The sequence below is a fragment of the Malaclemys terrapin genome, chromosome 23, assembly GCF_027887155.1.
Source record: "Malaclemys terrapin pileata isolate rMalTer1 chromosome 23, rMalTer1.hap1, whole genome shotgun sequence".
Classification (NCBI taxonomy): domain Eukaryota; kingdom Metazoa; phylum Chordata; order Testudines; family Emydidae; genus Malaclemys; species Malaclemys terrapin.
Window position 1 is genome coordinate 2,836,706 of NC_071527.1, and position 22,080 is coordinate 2,858,785.

Below are 22,080 nucleotides of genomic sequence, written 5' to 3' on the forward strand. Positions count from 1 at the left end.
CTCGCTTCAGGAGGAGGTGGGTGGGGGAGAAGTTTTCCTCGGGTTTAAACAGCCTGATTTCCATTTGGAAAACCCCAAATGATCCCCACTGTGAAAGAGCGGGAGCTCTCCGGGGCAAGTCTGGAACCTTCATAAGAGCACCCCCAGGTTTGCCAGCACCTGGAACGGGGACCCCTCAGGGCTGCCTTGTCTCCCCCAACTGAGCTTTTCCAGTCCTGTCCTAGGAACCTCCCTCCAGCCCTGTCCAGCTGGGCTGGCTCGTTAATTAGGCCTCCATGTGCAAGCAGGCCGGTTAATTGGCCTCTCGGGCCCACACTAACCCTCTCCTGGCCCCTACGGGGTGAACACTCCCCTCAAGTTAGGACAAACGTTCTGCCCATCTGGTTAAGCCCTGGCCCAGGTGACCAAGGGAGGCAGCCGTCCCCACTCCACTGTCGCTCTAGATCCTCGGTGGCTGGGTGGGATGGAGGGACCAGTCACTCCCCACCAATTGCAGGTGGATCCCCCCGCCCCGTCTGCCTCCAGGAGCCTTTTATCTGGGTCCCAACTGGGGAAAGAGGGAGAGAAGCCGACTGCACTGAAGGCTGCAGCATGCCAGGCCCAGCTCCTGTCAGGGGCCAGTTCCCAGGTAATGGTCACGTTCCCCCCAGGGGACTTTGCAGGGTGACTGGTCCAGCCGCCGTAATTCCAGCCAACGCGGCAGGTGTCCCCCAGGTCGGAGGGGGAGTTGGCACCGGGCAGGGAGGCTGCAAGGAGGCTGGTGCTGCTGGCTGGAGAAGGCGCAGAAACATATAGGTGCTTAGGGCAGGAGCTGGCTCTTATTAGACGTTTGGGCGTCACCCCACGTGACGTCACGCAGAGGAGACCAGGGCCCCAGCGTGGCACTGGAGGGAAGTTTCTGCAACTGGCTTCTATTGGAGGCAGCATGAAGTTAAGGCTCTGGGTGGTTACTCGGGAGAAGTGTGTGCCGTTCCCAGCTCTGCCGGAGACCCTTGTGTGGCCTTGGCCACGTCATCTGAGCTCCTCGTGCCTCAGTTTCCCTTCTCTGGGAAGGGGACAGTACTTCTGTCCCTCCCGGGGGTGCGTGTGTGAGGCGAAGTCTGTTAATGACTGTGCGGCACTCAGGTGCTACAGTGACGGGGTGGGGGTGGGGTTGGGGACACACAAGAGGCCCTAGCTCTGGAAGCGGTTGGGGGTGTTGAGGGGATGGTTTGGAGCCAGTTTGCCCGGCGCGTGTCCCTGGGAATTAAGCAGAGGCGGAACTGTGCATTTGTGTTTATTGACTTTGTTCATATATTCTCTTGACACATTGGGTTCCTAATCAACGGTGCTATCCCTGTATTGTTAGGACGCTTGGAATTACAAACAATACTGGGGTGGGACACAAACCTGTTCAACCAATGCCATCGTCATTTGCCTGCCTGGTGCAAAGGCTGTGGATCTCTCGAGGCATCTGGATAGACTTATGTGTAGTGTTGGGGCGGAGCCAGTGGTCGTGGTACATGTAGGTACCAATGACATAGGGAAGGGTAGGAGAGACGTCCAGGAGGCCAAATTTAGTCTGCTAGGGAAGAGACTGAAATCCAGGACCTCTATGGTGGCATTCTCAGAAATGCTCCCAGTTCCGCGCGCAGGGCCAGGTAGGCAGGCAGAGGTCAGAGTCTCAATGCGTGGATGAGACGATGGTGTAGAGAGGAGGGGTTTAGATTTATTAGGAACTGGGGAAACTTTGGGGACGGGGGGAGCCTATAGAGGAGGGATGGGCCCCACCTAAACCAAAGTGGAACCAGACTGCTGGCACTAAACATTCAAAAGGTTGTAGAGCAGTTTTTAAACTAAGAGACGGGGGAAAGTCGACTGCTGCAGAGGAACACGTGAATCAGACAGAGACTTCTCTTAGAGGAGAGTCTATTGATAGAGATTCTCTAGGTTCTAGTCAGGAGGAGAGGACGGAAGAGGATAAAGTAGGGGCCAGATCAGACGAGAAACATTCACATAAAAAAGAATCTGACATATCAGAAAAGGGCACACAAATAAACAGTGACAAGTTTTTAAAGTGCTTGTACACAAATGCTAGAAGTCTAAATAATAAGATGAGTGAACTAGAGTGCCTCGTGATATCATAGGCATCACAGAAACCTGGTGGAGTGGGGACAATCCATGGGACACAATCATTCTGGGGTACAAAATATATCAGAAGGACAGAACAGGTCGTGTGTGTGTGGGGGGAAGTGGCACTATATGTGAAAGAAAATGTTGAATCAAATGAAGTAAAAATCTTAAATGAATCCACATGTTCCATAGAATCTCTATGGATAGTAATTTCATGCTCTAATAAGAATATAACAGTAGGGATCTATTATTGACCACCTGACCAGGACAGTGATAGTGATGATGAAATGCTAAGGGAGATTAGAGAGGCTATCAAAATAAAGAACTCAATAATAGTGGGGGATTTCAATTATCCCCATATTGACTGGGAACATGTCACTCAGGACGAAATGCAGAGACAAAATGTCTCGATACTTTAAATGACTGCTTCTTGGAGCAGCTGGTATGGGAACCCACAAGGGGAGAGGCAACTCTCGATTTAGTCCTGAGTGGAGCGCAGGAGCTGGTCCAAGAGGTAACTATAACAGGACCACTTGGAAATAGTGACCATAATACAATAGCGTTCAACATCCCTGTGGTGGGAAGAACATCTCAACAGCCCAACACTGTGGCATTTAATTTCAGAAAGAGGAACTATGTAAAAATGAGGAGGTTAGTTAAACAGAAGTTAAAAGGTACAGTGACTAACGTGAAATCCCTGCAAGCTGCATGGAAACTTTTCAAAGCCACCATAATAGAGGCCCAACTTCAATGTATCCCCCAAATTAAGAAACACAGTAAAAGAACTAAAAAAGAGCCACCGTGGCTTAACAACCATGTGAAAGAAGCAGCGAGAGATAAAAAGGCTTCTTTTAAAAAGTGGAAGTCAAATCCTAGTGAGGTAAATAGAAAGGAGCATAAACACTGCCAAATTAACCCCCGTGTGAGAGACGTCCCTGTCCGTTGGTGCATCCCCATCCCCTGTGTCAGGAGACCCAGTTGCATCATGTCTAGCTTAAGCAAACAGCCTGTCTAAATCCAGAGACCCAAGAACTCACAGCCAGCCAGCATCTGTCTCTGGAAGGCAAATCCAAGGTGTTCCTGATTGCTTAGCCCTAGGTAGTCCCCACTGCTGCTTATTATCGGACCAGGATCAGGGCCCCGGGGTCCTGGGCGCTGCCCAGACGCTGAGTCACACCCTGCCCCGGAGAGCTGACCTGCTAAGCAGAGCAGACAAAGCATGGGAGAAATGAACTATTGTCCCCATTTTACAGATGGGAAACTGAGGCACCTGGGTTCAGTGGCTGAAATCCAGCTGTCACTGACCTTTGTGGGAAAGCCCTGGACTCTTTGCTTGTGACAGCTTCTCGCACAAGCTCTTTAGACACCACAAGCCTGGGCTTTTTCTTTTCAAAAGGAGTCCGAGACTGCCTGGTGTTTGGGAAGCTGCAGGGCGGGGTCTATTCCGGGTGTTGAGGAAGTGCTTAGGAAGGAATCTGCGGGGTAAGTCATTCTCGGAGATGCCGGCCGGCAGGATCTGTTCCGGGCTGACTAGCGATTCGCTCTCGGCCTTGCCTGCAACTCCCAGCAGGGGATCCATCCAGCGGCCAAACTGGTCTGGCCCTGGACCCGAGAAGAGGCGCAGCATGCAGTGGGTTGGTTTCATCAGAGGCTCTCGTATGGTGGAGTTTCAGACTGCTGCCTCCCCTCCAGATGGGCTGGGTTACCCTGCTGGGGTCGCCGGGGTGCGGGAGACCCTGGACACAGATCATGGAGATTTGGGGACAGGCAGATAGGAAACAGAGCTGAATTCCAAGGACGGGCGGGTCCCGGACACAAGGAGGGGGTGGTCTATGTCCGGGGAGTGGGTTAAAGGGAGGGGAGGTGTTGTGCCGGGGTTGGTTAGAAAACCACATTCCATCCCAGGACACGGAGAAGCGGTTGCACTGGTGAAGCAAACTCCAAGGAGCTCTGCTTTGATTCAACATTTGTAATTAAGAACTGATTTGCATAGTCTCAGCTGGGCGCCACGGGACAGGGGGTCTCACCCCCGCCGGGAATTCGGAACCCGTGTGTTAGCGACGCTCTTCCGGTCACTGCCCCCTGCCGACATTCTAACGCCGCATCTTCCTCCTACACTTTTTGGGCCGGTACCGGGTAAGACCACGTCAGCACGATGTCGGCGAACCAGGTGGGCAGGTAACTCAGCGGGAGGAAGACCAGCTTGGCGTCCCAGCCGGCGGAATAGCGGGTGCGGGGGTGGCGAGCCGTCAGCGCGTGCCCCATACAACGGGTGACGACAGACAGGTCGGAGTTGCAGGATTTCTGCATATCGTGGGTGGCACGGATAACTGCACAGGCCAAAACAGAGAGTCAGGTCCCGGACTGAACGGGTTGGCTGAGAGGTCAAAGGGGAAGGACGGATTGTGAGCACAGGCTGCGAAACGGCAACGGCAGGATGGCCTAGTAGTTAGGGGCTCACCTGGGCTGCTGGAGACCCAGGTTCAATCTCTGCTCTGCCCCAAGCAGCCGGGGTGAGCCTAGGCCTGTCGCTCTGTGCCACCGTTCCCCATGTCGGGCCTGATCCCACCAGCTGAGCGGGTGATACAAGGGGCCAGATCCCGGGCGAGACCACGGGCCAGATTTGCAAAGAGCCGGCAGACGCCTATGGAGGCAGGGCAGCGCCGCGTGGAATTTTCAAAAGCACCTCAGTGAATTCGGTGCCTAAGTCACCTGGGCACTCATGATCATCCCACTAGAGTCGTACCTGCAGCGTTAGGTGCCTAAATACCTTTGTAAATCTGGCCCGCAGTATCACACCGGATTGGGCCCCTTGCATCACCCAAGGAAAGACGCACGCAGCTACGTTTTCAGGCACTGAATGCGCAATCGGAGACCCCCAGAGCTCTTTCGTACTGAGATCTGCGCCCGTGGCAGGTCTCAGGGGCTTAGGGATGAATCCAGCCAACGAGACGCAGGGATCCAGCCAGTGCTCCCTGGGTCTGAGCAGGGGTGAAAAGCCGCGGGAGCGTTTCTGTCGCTGACGCCGGCACACGGATCTGAACGCAGAGGGGCCATCTGTCCGTAGTCACTGTCCAGAGCCAGGCACCGTCTCTGCACCCGGCTTTCGGACACTCCCCCCACCATCCACGCCTCTCCACCTGAAGGGTGATCAGCGGCTCGGGGCTGAGCTCTGCTGCACTGACAAGAGCAGAAAAGCAAAATCCCCCAAGAGAGAAGCACCAGCTACCCCCGATTCACCGGTGGAGCAGCAGGGGGTGAGCGGGTTATTACTCTCAGGAGATCAGTGTGGGAGTTCTGCTACCATGCAAGGGTCAGCAGCGTTCAGGGACCGTATGTGCGAAAGACACACCTGATCTCGGGCCATACGGAAGCACGGCCCAACCTCTCTGAACGGTGCATTAAATTGTGGCCACATTTAAGAAGGGGGGTTTCCATCCGGTTCAGCCAGCTGGGCCGAGCTAGCCGGGTTGAAAAGAAAAACACCTGATTTCCTGGCTAGACAAGGCCGAAGCGGGAACGAGGAGTCTGACCTCCCAATGCCGTGCATAGCGTGGCGTCATTTGCACTAGTGCAAAGTGTGAGTGCAATGCCACTCAGTCACAATGCACGGCAGCTGAGAATCGGCCCCTGTAGCCGCCCCGTGTCCGCCGACACAAAGGCCGCTCTGCGGCAGTGCAGGGCTGGGGACGAGAGAAGGGTGCGCGGTAGCTGCCGGCTGGTGGGGAAGGGAATGGGGCAACGTACTCACAAGCGTTTAAGTAACTCTCCCCGTAACTCGCTTTGGTTTCCTCGGGGAGCCGCTCCCAGAGGCGAGTGAAGTTCTCGATAATGATCTGAGGGTTGGTAATTGTGGTGCTGAAGTAGCCCGGCTCGATCACACACACCTTCACCCCGAAAGGCAGCATTTCACGCCTGAAACGGGACAAGCAGGATTAACCCGTGTGGGAACAGCACCTTCCTGGGGGCTGGGCTGGTTCCCAAAGAGGTGAGATCCGAACATGCCTTGAACTAGCCCCAGTCTACACGTAAGTCTTGTATGTGGCCAGGCTTGGTGGCTTCTACAACCTGTGCGGACACAGTGATACTGGAATCAAGGGGCTTTCGGGTTTGTCTACACTTGAAAGTTAATTTGGATTGAGGTAGATGCGAATTAAAAGCGCAGTAGTTATTGCAGAATACCTCCATGGGGGGATTAGTCGCCCGAGCCCCGTCCCATATGGGAACAGCTATTCTTTGTGACCAGTATAACTGCGCCTCTGCTAGGGAGACTGGACCCCGTGAACTGGACCAGAGAGCGAAAGACGTCCCGCTTCGGGGTTTTATAAGGCATCAGGGCCAATCCTCAGCTGGGGTCAATCGGCAGAGCGCCCCTCAACCTAACGCTTTCCTGAGTTCCTCCATCCGAGGCTCTGGCCCTGGACGTTTCACTGACTTACAGAGCCGGCAATGGGCAGTCCTCGGGCCGTCCCAGGATAGGAGAGAGACATGGCAGGGGAGGTCATCTCTTTTATTGGCCCAACTTCCGTCGCGCGAGAGAAAAGCCTTTGAGCTTATGCGGAGCTCTTCTGAAGGGGCATGTGAAACGACCGACAGAGCGTCACACATGCTGTCTGGCAGCTAGACCTTCCTGGGAGCCAGGCCAGCTCTAAACCAGACCCTTTTGCCAGGATAGCGCCGTCAGGGAGTTGGGTGATTTCCCCTAGTGGAGACGCAGTGATACCAGCATCAATGTGCTTTTGCCAACGTGGCTCGTTTCACTGGCTGGCATAAGCTACACCGGCATGAACTGAGTCGACGCTAGCAGCGTTTTCCAATACAGCTCTGCCGGCACATCTTTGCTGGTGCAGATGGGGTGGGGAAGGATGGCGCAGCTGCTGGGAAGAAAGGGGAATTCCTCTCCTATGCTGCGGCCCCGATCCTGCCGGGGCTGTGGGTGGGTGGATCCAGGGATCCATTTCGTACTTAGCCTGGGGCTTTCAGACGCTGGCTTGTAAATTGCACCCACAGCACACGGGCGGGGCTGGGAGCACACGGGAACGTCGCGGCAGACTAACCTCGGGTGTGACTTCGAACCCGTCTCGTTCAGCCAGCCCCAGCCGGGGAACCTGCTCTCAGGATAAGGGCAGCCGAGGGCGGCCGAGTTTAAATCGGCTGGAATCACAGCGTCTGTAGCAACTGAACTCGCTTGGTTTAAAACCTGATTCGCTTTAAGCAACTCTCCCGTGTAGACGAAGCCCAGCAGCGCGGGGCTGCATCCGGAGGAGCCTCTGAGCTGACGCAAGGAGAAATCAAGTCTCAGTGAAGAGCCCGTCTCCACAGCGAGGGTTGGCGTTGCAGCGCCCCAGCTGGCCGGCACCAATGTCCCGTGCAGACGCTGCTGCAGCGCAGGGGAAGCCCTCGCACGCGTGCTGGCGGGTCACACTCTGCCTTGCAGAGCAGCAAGACACGGAGCAGCTACACCTGGAGAGTCGCTTGACAACATCCCTTCCCTGAGGACGCGCACGGTTGCCAAAGCGAACGCTCCGGAAGGAATGAACTCTTAACTACCGGGTAACAGCCACCTCCAGGCCTTTCCACCCCGAGCCAGCCAGCAGGACGGAGAAACACCCTTCGCTACAGTCACAAACTTTGCCCCGGTTTCCCCTTTCCTTCTCTATCCTCCCAGATCAACCGGGGGCCAGGCAGGAGTCCAGTAACCCCTTCGATGCCAGAGCACCTTCTCGCTAGTGGTTGATGAGAGGTTCACGAGTCGGTCGCATGTTTTTAAGGGCCAAAGGTGACAGATTCAATCCCCGTGGCCATCCCCGAGCAGGAGTCCCGTGGGCCCAACCACTAGAGGGAGACAAAGATCCAGGTGCATCGTGTGCAGAAATACACACACGTCACGGCCGGGCTATTTGCACGTTGCAGCAAGTACGTCCGGGCGTGTATTCACCATTTGGCACTTGCACCATGGGTCAGTGCACGGGTGGTGGTGGTGGCGGGGGTTGCACGGGGCAGAAAGCGCAGCTGAAAAGGGTGCCCTATCACTGGTCACTCACCGGAGGCTGTCGGAGAACGCCTCCACGCCATACTTAGAAGGGCAGTAGCCCCCTCCGAAGAAGGACAATCGGCCCATTATACTGGCCACGTTGACGACCCGACCCCTGGCTCGCTTCACCAGGGGCAGGACGCTGAGGGTCACCTCGATAGGGCCGATCAGGTTCACGTCCAGCACCTTGACGAAGTCGTCCTTGGTCAGCCACTCGTTGGGAGCCGCGGGGATGGCGATCCCCGCATTGTTCACCAGGCCCCAGAGCCCTGGGCGGAGGAAATGGGGTGTGTGACTGGGGGGCGCTGTTCCCTCTCCTGTCCCTCCCCCAGAAATCTCCACTCCTCTCCCACAACCCACTTCTCTCTCTCAAATCTCCACCCTGCTGGGAGGACGGGACGTTCCTTCTCCCCGGATCTGCCCCGCACCCCCACAGCCACTAGGGGAGGGACGGAGGACACCCCAGGAAAGTTCTCACCTCCTGCCTATGCTCTGGGCTGTGAATGGCCAATAGGAATAGAGTCACGCTGTCCCTTGCCCCCTCGGCGGGCAGATTCCAGCAGGCTATGCCCGAGGGGAAGGATGGCCCCTGCTGGGGGGCCTGAGGATAGCAAGACCCCTCCCCTCAAAAAACCTTCAGTCACAGCTCCCCAACCTGCTCTACAGCCCGAGTGACACCCACGGGAGAACTGGGTGTGACTGTGCCGCATGCTAATAGGACCATCAGCACCTATATGCCTGTGATGAGTGTCTAGCAAGGAGCGTGACCCAGGGTGGGCGAGGGATGGGCACAGCCAGACCCGGACCCCGCACCTTTGTCCCCCACTTGTTCCTTCACCCAGGCGGTGGCCGCGGCGATGCTGTCAGTCCGGGTGACGTCCAGGATCACCGTTTGCAGCCGCTCCGACGTCGCCTTCCTCAGCTGCTCCGCGCCCTGCTGGGTGAGACAAGCCGCCAGCACCCGCAGGCCCCGCGCATCCAGCTGCTTGGCCAGCAGGTTCCCGAAGCCGGAGTCGCAGCCGGTGATCAGGACGTATTTCTCCGGGAGGCCCTCGACGCTCTGCCGCTCCCGGTACCATCGGTGGAGGAAGTACAGCCCCAGCAGAGCGGCCAGGTACAGCCACATCCTCACAGGCGGACTCTGGGGGTGAGAAGAAAGGGAAGCATTACAGGCCACCGGTTCTGTCTAAGGGGGCACCCGACGGCCTGGTGGACTCAGGAGAACCAGGTTTGATTCCCGGCTCCGCTACTGACTCCCCGTGTGACCTTGGACAAGTCACTTGCTTGCTCCAGGCCTCAGTTTCCCCATCTGTACAAAGGAGATAATCCTCCTCCCTTTGTAGGCATAGACTGGGGGAGGCCTGTGGAGCGAGGGGCCCTGATCTCAGCTGTCCGGGCAGTGGAGCACATCACCTGGCAGACCCAGTGATAGGACCAGCCTGTGCTGAGTGTCCCTGGGGTCCCCTTGGTAAAGACAGACCCCAGGGTAACTGGTACCACGCCAGGGACACACGTACCACAGGGGCTCGGCTGTTGCCTGTCCTTTGCCGCCGGCCCAGGGACGAGCTATCAGCCACGGGGCTCGAAGCCTCCCGCACCTCGGACTGGACTCCCCGCTCAGTTTAGCGTCACGCACCCCCACGCCTGACAGAGCCCGTGTTTGAACCCTCCGAAGGTTCAGCTCCCACCGAGGGGAGTCCGGCGTGTCCGGGTTTTTCCCCTGAAGTCAATACCTTACGTGGCAGCTGCTAGATGACCCAGGACTGACCCCTTCCAGAAGCTTCCCTGAGCAAATCATTTACCAATCCCTCCCCCGATGTTAACCACACAAGTGCGCTCTGGGGCTGGCTGCGTTGAGCTCCGCCTGTTGCGAGACCCCTAGGAATCCAGCCAGCTAGGGGTGGATTAATACGCCCATGGGTCTGTATTTTGTTCCTTCCCCCTTCCCCCCCCACTTCAAAAACTGGGGCCTTAAAGTCTAAGTAGCCAGGACAGACAAAGGGCGGGAGGGGAAACTGAGGCACAGAGAGGAGAAACTGAGGCACGGAGCAGGGGAAGTGACTCACTCAAGATCACCCAGCAGGTCACTGGCAGACCTGGGTTCTAGTCCCGACGCCAGCCCAGCGCTCCATCCACTAGGCAACACTGCCTCCCCTGTTTGCTTTCTCAGGTGGGGAGGCCCCAAGGGGTGGGAACTCTCTGCCACGCGGGGAGAGCCCCGAGCACATCGTGAGTGCTACAGTACAGAAAGACAATCATCCCCATAATAGCTCGGCACTATTCCTGGATTCCCTCTGCGGGAGAGTCTCCTACCAACCCAGGGTGACCAGACAGCAAGTGTGAAAAATCGGGACAGCGGGTGGGGGGTAATAGGAGCCTATATAAGAAAAAGACCCCAAAATCGGGACTGTCCCTATAAAATCGGGACATCTGGTCACCCTTTTAACCGTCCCCTCTGCAGTATGACCAGCAGTTTGTTTCACTCAGCAGCCAAGGCTGGATGTGAGTCGCAGATTCCACTGGAGGTTTGGTTTTCACACCACATCCCTGGCTTTTCACCCTCAGCTTGTGAGCTGAGCGGGCTGCAGGAGTTATAGGGAGCCCAGGGCTGGATTAGCGGGGGAAGGCTGTGGGGCGGGATTGAGGGGCATCGGCAGAGCTGGGTGCCTGGGGACCCGGGAGGGAGTTGCCGGAGTTGTGGGGTGGGGAAGGGAGCTCTGGGACTGAGATGCACTTTGCAGTCAGGCAGCAGCTCGCCCAGCATTGAGCTTTCCCCTTCAGGAGCCCCTCGGGTGGGAAGCCAGAATCCGGGCCCTGTGTGTGTGGACAGAACAGACCGAATTCCAACAGGGCTGGGGCAGGGAAGGGGGCAGAGTGTGTGAAAACTCCTGACGCGTCCAGGCTGGATTTCGCCCCAGCAGAACGTCAATTTAACCTGTCAAAATTTCAGTTTCAAATCTGCGCCCGGGAAGGCAGAGGCTGCGAGCCGCCCAGCAAACAGCCGGCTGGATCCGGCCAGGGGCTGAAGCCCCGGGTCTCAGTCCCATGCAACGGCGCCCGAGCATGTGCTCCACCTTCAGAGTGCGCCTCATCCCGTGAAAGTCAGCGGGGCTTCGGGGGAAGCGGGGGCCTGGGTGGTCTGCGAGCGGGGGGTCCGGTCCGGTGAGAGCCAGCGCCTGCCAGCAGCGAGCAGGAGCGTCGTGGGGAGCGGAGACCCGGGCCCGGGTCGCGCGAGGCAGTGGCGCATTGGGGGGCAAATTCCAGCCGTGGATGTGGCACCCCGGCTGAAGCCGATCTGCGCGGCGAGCCAGCGTTTCGCCCCTGCCCAGGCGTGCGGGTCTTCATAGCAACTTCCCCTTTGGACACTTGGCTCCACTGATAAGGTGGGGTCCTGCACCTGAAGCGGGCAACTTTGCACCCCAATATCCGTCCTGCTGGCTGCCCCCCGCCCCAGCTCCCCCCTCCAGCCTGGGCAAACCCGGGCTGGAATTGCTGCTGTGGGAAGAGCTGCAGGGGCAGAATCCTGCAGTCTCCCCTTTACCTGGGTAGGTCTCCCGGCACTGCAGGAACTGGGTCCCCCCCAGATTGCAGCCTCCGGCTCCTTCCGCCCTCTCCTGTCTTGCTGAACCAGATCAAAGCCTCCTGGAAGGGAAAGAGGAAGCATTAGCAAAAGACTAGCAGCCTGCGATTGGTGGGGAGTGATTGGCCGTCCTAGCAGAAGAGCCAACCACAGAGGCTGGAGACCCAGGACTTGGAGAGGGGAGAACTGGGCTCTAGGGCTGGGCTCCATGGGGCAGCGGGTGGGAAGTCCCCCGAAGTGCAGCATCCATCGCAGAGCAGGAAAGGACAGTTTCCTCGGCACTCTGTCTTTGCCAGGAGCCATTTTGGTGTCACCTGCAAACTTTTTCAGTGATCAAGTAGCGGGGGGGGGGGGGGGGGGCGTGTTAGTCTGGATCTGTAAAAAGCAACAAAATCCTGTGGCACCTTATAGACGAACAGAGCTAACAGATGACATGCGTCTGACGCAGCGGCTATTCACCCACGAAAGCTCATGCTCCAATACCTCTGTTAGTCTCTAAGGTGCCACAGGACTCTGTGTTGCTTTTTCTCAGGGATGATTTTCCCTTTCCTTTCAGGTCATTGATACAAACATTAAACAGCTCCGAGGCCAGACCCGAGCTGTGGGGACCCCACTAGAAACCCCCACGGACCCGAAGATTTCCTGGTTACGGTTCCATTTCGAGACCAATCCGTTAGGGAGCTTTTCTTCCATTTAATGCGCCATGTTAACGTTTTCTCATTCTAGGTTTTTAATCGAAAGGCCGCCCGGTACCCGGTCATACGCCGTACAGAAATCTAAGTCTATTACATCAGTGCTGTCACCTTTATCAACCAAACTTGCCATCCCATCAAAAAAGATAGCAAGTTTGTCCCACGGGATGGATTTTCCACCAAGGCAGGTTGATTGGCATTAATATTACCCTCCTTTAAATCATAGACTCATAGACTTTAAGGTCAGAAGGGACCATTATGATCATCTAGTCCGACCTCCTGCACAACGCAGGCCACAGAATCTCACCCACCCACTCCTGTAATAAGCCCCTAACCTATGCCTGAGCTATTGAAGTCCTCAACTTGTGGTTTAAAGACTTCAAGGTGCAAGAATCCTCCAGCAAGTGACCCGTGCCCCACGCTGCAGAGGAAGACAAAAAACCCTTTAGCTCTTTATGAATCCGATTAATCAGTTGCCTGTAAAAACATCCACACAAATTCACTCTCGAAGATTCATTTAGGAAACAATAAATAACGACACCCAAACTCCAGCTGTCCTGACACGACAACGAGGGAACGCAGAAACAGCCAAACGGGATCGGAACCAGGGTCTGGCTACCTCAGGAGCCCCATTCTGCCTGGTCTCCCAGCATCTCTGGATGCAGCTCCGGGATAACCCATCCCCAGGACAGTTTCTTCCTGACCCCCAGGTCGGCTCACGCCCTGAAAGCACAAGAGAATGGGTAACATGTTCTGACGGCTCCAATGTGATTTAGGGATCCCCCCACCACACCGTACTAGCAGGCTCTCAGGAGGTGACACCAGCCCCCAGTAACACACCGCGTCATGACCTGCTGCATAAAACAGGCCATAGGGCTTCCCTGAATTAACAGGGCTTTGGCCACACAACGAAGTTGTACCACTTTAACTATCCCGGTCTAGTTAACACGGTGCAGCCTCCTAGTGTGGAAGCAGAGCTACTGGCAGAAAAGTGCTAACACTATTCCCCGAGGGGAATCAACCAAACCGATGTAACACACCTTCTTCTTGGGCTATTTGCATCCGCCCCAGGTATAACAATAGTGGGAAGCAATCACCCCCCTGCAACCGACCCAGTTATACCAGTCTGTGTGTAGACGACAGCCCTGCAACCCAACGGCACTCGACTACCAGGCTGTCTTGGCTCTCTGCCTGCTGCCCGCTGGGGGGTTGGCTGCCTGTCCCGGCCGCTGCCGTCGCCTTGCTGTGGGGCGAGTGCCCCAGAAATCGCAGTGCCTCTCACCCCGCGGCACACACAGCACAGCGGGGGTTGGGGTGGCAGGAGCCCACGGGCAGGAGATGGGGTTGGCGCCGACTCAGGTTTGGGGGGAAAGGTCGGAAAACAAGTCAGGCCTGGGTCTAGTTCTGCTGCTGGGTAAGTCCGTTGCAATTGTGCCCAGACTCTGACATTCCCCACCAATGGCTTTGCTGGACTGCGGGCAAAGACTGCAGATCCTGCTCCGGGACCCGACCGCGTAAGGCCGGATGCTATCTGGTCAGATCATGCATTCGTCCTTCCCCTCCGGAGAGCTGGGTTCGAACCGGCTTTGGGCCCACGCCAGCAGGGAAGGGAGCAACTCAGGATCTTTGACCGTATCACAAACCAACATGCAGTCGTCGCTTTCTGATCAGGAGAGGGGTCGGACTGGAATATCAGAAGCGGGGCTTGGCTCAAGGTTGAGGGGCGCTGGCAGAGCATTCTGGGGGAGCCCAGGCGTGCAATAGCTGGATCGCAGCCCCCTCGAGTAAACAAGACGACACCTCGCTTGATTGCTTCCAGCTTCCATCTATGTTACTAACAGGTTTCAGAGTGGTAGCCACGTTAGTCTCTATCAGCAAAAAGAACAGGAGTACTTGTGGCACCTTAGAGACTAACCAATTTATTTGGGCATAAGCTTTCGTGGGCTAAAACCCACTTCATCACATGCATGCAGTAGAAAATACAGTAGGAAAATATATATACACAGAGGACATGAAAAAATGGGTGTTGCCATTCCAGCTGTAACAAGAGTAATCAGTTAAGGTGGGCTATTATCAGCAGGAGAAAAAAAAAATGTTTGTAGTGATAATCAGGATGGGCCATTTCCAACAGTTGACAAGAAGGTATGAGTAACGGGGGGGAGGGGGAGAAACCAAGCATGGGGAAAGAGTTTTTAGTTTGTGTAATGACCCATCCACTCCCAGTCTTTATTCAAGCCTGATTGAATAGTGTCCAGTTTGCAAATTAATTCCAGTTCTGAAGTTTCTCGTTGGAGTCTGTTTCTGAAGTTTTTTTGTTGGAGTATGGCGACTTTGAGGTCTGTAATTGAGTGACCAGAGAGGCTGAAGTGTTCTCCGACTGGTTTTTGAATTCTTGACGTCCGATTTGTGTCCATTTGTTCTTTTGCGTAGAGACTGTCCGGTTTGGCCAATGTACATGGCAGAGGGGCATTGCTGGCACATGATGGCATATATCACATTGGTAGATGTGCAGGTTACTAACGTTTCCAAGGAGAGGGGCCCACCACTAGGTGGTCTGAAAAAGCTGCAAGCAATCTCTTTACCTGGCCATCTCTGCCTGAGCTAGCAGCCCCCAGGTGTGGGATTTTGGAGACCCAGGATGCTACCGAGTCATCTGTCTGCCCAGCATTTGGAAAATTCTCTCTGCATCTGGCATCTGCTTCACGTAAAAGAACAGGGGCGGTTTCCCTCAGAGAGGAGACGGACACAAAGGGACAGGATATCACTTAGATTAGAAAATCTTTGAGGAGGGACAAGAGTTTTGTTGTGTGTTTGTACAGCCCCTAGCGCAACGGGGTGCTGGTCCACGAATGAGGCTACCGGGCACCACAAATAACGACTGCTAAGGAGAATAACAGATCTAGAAAATAGCAAATGGGCAAGAGACGGTTGATCCAGGGTTCCCCTTGCTCAGTCTCTTCCCCCGAGATCAAGGTATTTCAATGGGTGATAAGAATCGCTAGAGTTATAACAGTCAATGTAAAAATAAGCAAGATTTTAGGCAATAAACCCTGATGCTCCAGGGCACGAACTGAGCTCTAACTACAGGGGTCAGGAGGAAACTAGCCGAAGGCACAGGTTATCCTACAGCTGCCTCTTGCAAGGTTCCTTGCACTTGTCTCTAAACCAGGTGGTCCTGGCTACTGATGGAGATGGGGCACTGGGTTAAATCCGGTTTGGCAGTGCCCGTGTCCCTAAAGCCTGCAGGCAGGTTGGTCATTCCTCCAGGATTAAGTGGCAGTGAAGAGTTTTAAGTGATACCAGCCACTTGTGATGATTCGGGGGTCTCTGAATGCAAGTGCTCTGCCTTCCCCAGGGAAAAAGAGGTGATCGGCTTAGCCTCCTAATTCTGCTAAACCAGCAGGCAAAAAGGTCACCACGGGTGTGACATGATGAGTGTAATATAATCTCTCATGGAAAGGTGACAGGGCCAGAAAGAGTTAATTACCTCACAGACTGACCTGACCCATGGCCCAACTTTAGAGACTGGCTAGGAAGATCCGTAAATGAACAGAGCTTTGAAATGCAAGTCTGCAGTGTTAGAGGTAGAAGGGGAGATGTTTGCTCAGGGCTTGTGATGGAAGCAAACAAGTCTTGTCTATTGCTAGAGCTTTGATTCAAAGATCAAAAAAGGAATATTAACATTTATGATGATACTTGAGTGAAATAGTATTATTGTCTCTCTGTCTCTTTGAAGGTTGTGGTAACCTGTATCTGAACTGTTTAATGGATACCCTGTGCTAATTGCCATGATGTTTAGGAGAAGGAAAGTTAAGTCTATTGTTTTCTCAGGCCAAAAGGCTGCTGGAAATGTATAAAAACCCTGGGTCCTTCTTCATCTCAGATCTGCTTTGGGTTTCGAGAGGGGGAAACCTTAAGCCACAAGGATTGAGATCCCCAGTCACTGACTGGAGCCACCCTGAATATGGACATTGGACTATAACCCATGGACTATTTCTAAAAGGACTTCTGGCGACCTACAAGCTCATCTCTGCTGTGTATCTGAACCTCAAGAATTGAACTCAAGTCTGTCTGTATATTGATCTTTGAACCAACTCTCTCTCTTTTCTTTTTTAATCAATTTTAGTTTAGTTAACAATAATTGAAGCGTATATTTTGGGTAAGATCTAAGTTATAATTGGACCTGGGTGTGTGGCTGGTCCTTTGGGATTGGAAGAACCTTTTTTTTTATATGATGAGATCAGATTTTCAGAATTTATCATCATATGTGACGTGTGTCTGGACGGAGGCCTGAGGCTGGGCACTTTAAGGGAACTGCGTTGTCTGGACTCTGAGTAACCAGTGCGATACTATAGAAGCTGGTTGGTAAATCTAAGCACTGGAAGATCCACCAGCGTTTGGGGTTTGTCTGCCCCGTTCTGTTTGCAGTTCACCATAATTGAGTTACCTCAGCTGGCTCCCACGGGCAGCACCATCACAACGGGCATGAACAATGACAATGATTCTTTGGATCATAGCAGCCCCTCGAGGCCTCAGCCAAGTTTGGGGCCCCGGCTTGCTAGGACGAGCACAAATACATACTAAGGGGCAGTCCCTGCCCTGGAGAATTGATGGTCTAAATCGGGAATGACGGCCCCCATTGTCCAAACGGAGAATTGAGGCAAAGGCTGGCGAATCGGGGCTGGGATCTGATTCGCACTCACTGGGGGAAACACGGAGCAATTCAGTGGGGTTCTGACCCCAAAACATGGGGCATTTGGGCTGCACTTTGCTTTCAAAGCTCGCACCAGGGCTCGCAGATAGCAACTAGCCCAGATCCCCGGAAGCTGGAAGCACCTCACCTGGCACGGCTTAGACTCAGCCAGAGGGGGGCTCTACTGAGCTTGGGGGGGGGGGGGCTGATCTCACTGTCTCCAGGGGGCTGTGAGCCCTGCCCAGAGCTAAGAGGAAGGTTGGAAGGTGCCAAGCCTGGGGCAAGAAACCTGCATTGAGCCTGGATCCCGACCTGGGTCTACCCGTCAGCTTCCCCCACTCTGCAGGAGTCACCCAGCATTTCCGGGCTCCATTGGTGCTGCTGTTGGGGAGTCCATCAGTCCAGCCCGTCCCTGGCCTGGGGTCCCCGCTTCCCTGCTGAGCTGTGGAAGTCTAGAGATGCCGAGGAAGACAATAGAAGGAAGATCATTAGTGCAAGGCTGGCAGGATCCATCGCGGCGCTGACGGGGCCAGGAAGCACCATGCACCACGAAGGAAACCGAGACGCGGTCAGGCGCCTCTGGCCACTCGACAGTGCCGGAGGATGATGGAGGGGCAGGATGCGGGGGGCAGAGAGGGTGAGCCCTGATGGTCAGGACAGCGTGGAGGCCAAGAGGGGCTCCGGACGGGGCATGTTCGCTGGGAGTCTTAGGGCGGTGGAAGGGGGTGATGTGATGGAGGTGGGGTCCGGGCTCCCCCGAGGACACGTCGCATGGCCACGTTCATGCTCAGTGCCCCGTTAGGCCAGGCCTCCAGGGGGGATGGAGAAGAGGCCAAGGACAGCAATAGCGTTTGGGCAAATCTCACCCGCACTGGCCCAAGCTGGACGCAGCCTGGATGGGGAAGCCGGACCCTCGGGGAAACAGGACCCAGGGGCGCTCAGTGACTTGGCTGAGATCCCCCCACAAAGCCCCGAAGCTCCCATCTAGCTCAGGTACTTCCCGGGCCCCTGGTCCTGCAGAATCCAAGCTCTGCGACATATTTCTCCTCACAGGCAGGGCGGGAGGCTTGCCCCAGGTCTCCCGAGTCCTAGCCGAGCGTTGTGCCCTTCCTCTCCGAGCTCGGCCTTTCATCAGCGGAGGTCCCGGGCCTGCACTCGCTCAGACGCCCAACCCCCTCCCACCCCCCACCCCTCGAGAAAGGGGACGGTGGCACTGCCTCCATCTTCCAGACGAGCCATGGAGGAAGCAAATGACTTGCCCCGAAGAGCTGGGAACAGAACCCAGGTGTCCGAGTTGCCAGGCTGGGGCCTAGCCCACGACCACCCTCCCTCCTTTATTCAGCGAAGGCAGCTAACGTTTCCCCTTCACTGAAGCAGGTTGTTCTTTCAGCCTTACCTCGTCTCCCCACGTCTTCGGCTGGTTTAGTTACCGAGCTTGAAACCGGGCTGTGACGGCGGGGGGCTGCCCTCCCCAGCGCGGCTCAGAAACACCGACGGGGACGGGAAAAGCTTTCGTTCTGCTCCACTTCATGCCCACCGCAGAGTCCTTTGCAGGAGCGTTCTCTACCGACTCCATACGCAGCTCGATGCCAGGTGAGGATCTGGCCTTGGGAATCTGCACGGAGGCGATCGTTCAAGCCAGAAGGAAGCATTCTGTTCATGGCGCGCACACGCACACACATACACACACAGATGTTAGATTAAAAACATAAATATCGTCTGCGGGAACATCGCCCCGTAACGCTCGTTCTCCGCATTCGGAACGACGACACACAAGGGTCCCGAGACAGAGACGCGACGCAGGCTGCTGCCTAAGGCAGAGAGACACAGTCACCTGCTGGCCGACTGGCTGCTTTGTGGCCCAGATCCCAGGCTTCCCTCCCGAGCCCCTCACCTGCAGGAAACCCCCCTGGAAATTTCAAAGGTCCGTTTACAATTTTAAGACCATTTCAAATGCCCTACAGGAGGCTGTAAAAAGCGACAAAGAGTCCTGCGGCATCTTAGAGACGAACAGACGTATTGGAGCATGAGCTGTCGTGGGTGAATACCCACTGCGTCAGACGCAGACGAAAGCTTGTGCTCCGATACGTCTGTTCGTCTCTAAGGTGCCACAGGGCTCTTTGTCGCTTTTTACAGATCCAGACTAACACGGCGACCCCTCTCTGCTACAGGAGGCTGGCTGTGTCCCCTTCCCAGACTGGCCATCAGCAGGGGGTTGCACTAGATGACCTCCTGAGGTCCCTTCCAACCTGATAGTCTATGATTCTATGATCAGACCCTGAGTCCTGCAAACGTGACGATCAAACTCCCCCCAGGCCAAGGGCAGGCTTGGTCTGTGCTGAGCAGGGAGGTCGGCAGAGACACTGGGCTATAAAGTGCTGACTGGTGGGGGAAAACGAGGCCACCCTAATTAGTGCCCCTTATCAGCCTTTCCCTGTTGCCTTCCGGGAGGCCGTTTATGTAACCCGTGATCCGGCAGGAGCACGGAGAGGACCCAACTCCAATCAGAGCAGCAGTGTCCGGAGAGGAAATGGCCTTTTCCATTTATCTCCTCCAAACAAAGAGGAAAACTAGACCCCCCCAGAGAGGGGGAGCTGGGGGGGGGGGTGCTTGAGAGCGGTCTCGTGACCCTTCCCCCCCCCTGCACTGAGCCTGCCGCAGCTGTTACCACGGGATCGGGAAGGGCTTAGGGGTTTTGGGATACGCTTTTATATGAAGGTCCAGTCTGTGAGGGCTAACAGCTGTTCTAAGCAGGTTATTGGCACGTGGCAGGACGCAAGAGAAGACACACAAAACAATTGATCACCGTCCTCGTTCGAATAGCCCTGAACAAATGCGAGACTTGCCAGGTCCCTCCTCAGTCTTTTCACAGGACTAAACAGACCCAGTTTTTTAACCTTCCTCATAAGTCAGGTTTTCTAAACCTCTGATCCCAATACTCTTGCTAAGGCCTCACCAGTGCCAGTTACCTCCGGCGTCTTCCGTACGACACTCCTGTTAATACAGCCCAGAATGATGTTAGCCTTTTAGGCAACTGTATCACATTGCCGGCTGCTATTCAATGTGTGATCTACTCTAACCCCTAGCTTGTTTTCAGCAGTACAACCACCTGGCCAGTTATTCCCTAAGTGCAGTGCTTTGCACTCCTCTTTACTGAATTTCACCTTGTCGATTTCAGACAAATGCTCCAGTTTATTGAGGTCATTTTGAATTCTAATCCTGTCCGCCACCCCTCCTAGCTGCACATTTTACAAGCGTGCTCTCCAGCCATGAAAATATTGAATAGGGCCAGACCCAGGACTGATCCCACTAGATATGTCCTCCCAGTTTGATAGCGACCCGTTGATAACTCTGAGTACGGTTTTTCAACCGGTTGTGCCCCCACCTCACAGTACTTTCATCTTGACCACATCTCCCTAGTTAGCTTCTGAGAATTGCATCAAAAGTCTTACTAAAATCACGATCTATCATGTCTACCGCTTCCCCCTGATCCAGTAGGCCAGTAACCCACGGGCTGCTAAAGCTACATGCGCCCCATTGCATTTGGTAAGAGAATAAAGGCAAAGGGTTCCTGTTTGCAGTCATGGGGCAGGGTCCCTGGGATACCTGCTTTCTAAGGTTTGTTTTGTTAGAGGCTTGACTTATAGGGGCCATCACACTTCCCTGTTCCTGCTGGGCTTTCCTTCCGAGCTGATTGTTGATCACAATGTCTTCTCTGCTTTTGAGAAGGAGATTTCCAGGAATTGTTTTCCAGCTCATTGCTCAATGCAAAATGTTCTCTCTGAAAATGCCCCCAGCCTCCCCCGCCAACTGCTGGAGGAGTGCCAGAGCCTCTTCCCCCTTCCCCTCCAAAACTGCAGAGCAAACATGTCTTGCGCAGGAGTTGTATCATGGCCCGGAGGCGGTTTTGCTGGAGGAACTGGTCTGCATTAAGACTCGGCTGATGGACTAGTTGATCATACGTCGAGTGGGTACCTACCTCCTTGCCAGGTCCACGGGGCTGTTGGCATTCCTTCTTGCCAGGTGCGGGGAGATCTGGAGACGGACGGAGCTGAAGAAGAACAAAATGTTTCTGATTATTATTTGTATTACATAGCAGCTGACAAGGGGGCCTCCTGTTGGCTCCACAACACACAGCGATAGTCCCGCAAACTTTTAACTGGGTAGTTTATTCTCCGCTTTCTGTCCTAAACAGTCATGCGGCCCAGGCTGCGTTGTGCCCCAAAGAAGGCTGCATTAGCGGTGGAGGAAGCGATCGGAGCTGTAAGGTCTCTGCACACCCAAGCAAGGCCGCTGATTAGTAACATTTTCAAGACCCTTTGGCAGAAAGGTGCTGGGCCAATGTTCCCAGACTGAGTTACTGGGAAGGAGTCGCTCACCAGGGCTGGCCCTGGGGCCGTTCTGCCGGTTTCTGCAGCCATGTCCCCATGATTCCCCAGCAGGATTCTGGCGCTATTAAGCTGACTGGCGACCGCCATGTGGGGATGCTGCTTCCCCTCCTCATGCGGGGGGCCGATTTGTTTCGGGATACATTAAAGAATGGTCGGGGGGGGGGGGGGGGGCTTAGCTATTACTGTGGGGAAGGACTAGACAGACCCAGATTCCTTTATTCCAGCCATGGATCAAACTCTATCTGGGCCCCTATAGACACAATGCTATAGGCCCTCCTATCCCCTCTCCCACTTGGTGTGGCAGTGATCGGGGTTCCTTCCTCCCAACACAGAGAGGCATGGGACTGCCTTCTCCCTCCCCAGGTGTAGCCTTGGCACACCCCCCATCTCTGGCCCAGAGAAGTGGGTCTTAGAAGTAACGCCCCCCCTGAGCTACATGGGGTAGACCCTGCCTCTCAGCGCTACTGTCGCAGGCTCTCTGCACACTCAGGCAATGGTTACTGTCAGGTGACAGCACTGAGATTTTCATTGCAACCGAGAAACGATTTAAAAAACTAAAAGAAAGCGGAGGTTCTGAC

The 22,080-nt window shown here is 55.1% G+C and overlaps 2 protein-coding genes across 5 annotated transcripts in view; both read right to left on the reverse strand.

Annotated features, from left to right (window-relative positions):
- Positions 1 to 1,263: 1,263 nt before the first annotated feature.
- On the reverse strand, positions 1,264 to 12,008 carry LOC128828275 (retinol dehydrogenase 16-like). 3 transcript variants are annotated; one of them, XM_054012789.1, is made up of 5 exons: positions 11,688 to 12,008; positions 8,960 to 9,287; positions 8,157 to 8,415; positions 5,864 to 6,027; positions 1,264 to 4,442 (listed from the first exon to the last, which is right to left on the reverse strand). In XM_054012789.1, exons 1-5 carry the CDS (start codon positions 11,970 to 11,972, stop codon positions 4,225 to 4,227), a joined length of 1,254 nt encoding a protein of 417 aa, XP_053868764.1. In that variant the 5' UTR covers positions 11,973 to 12,008; the 3' UTR covers positions 1,264 to 4,224. The 3 variants fall into 3 exon arrangements, with proteins under 3 accessions (XP_053868764.1, XP_053868766.1, XP_053868765.1); XM_054012791.1 differs by lacking the exon at positions 11,688 to 12,008 and adding an exon at positions 9,783 to 9,874; XM_054012790.1 differs by lacking the exon at positions 11,688 to 12,008 and adding an exon at positions 9,664 to 9,874.
- Positions 12,009 to 14,339: 2,331 nt separating this feature from the next.
- Positions 14,340 to 22,080, reverse strand: part of ZBTB39 (zinc finger and BTB domain containing 39) — a 31,058-nt gene continuing 23,317 nt past the window's right edge. For both annotated transcript variants that reach the window (XR_008443189.1, XR_008443188.1), the window contains 3 exons: positions 21,091 to 21,162; positions 18,508 to 18,726; positions 14,340 to 17,563 (listed from right to left, as the gene is read on the reverse strand). The gene's annotated coding sequence lies outside the window, so the exon portion shown is untranslated. The remainder of the gene's footprint in view (positions 17,564 to 18,507; positions 18,727 to 21,090; positions 21,163 to 22,080) is intronic.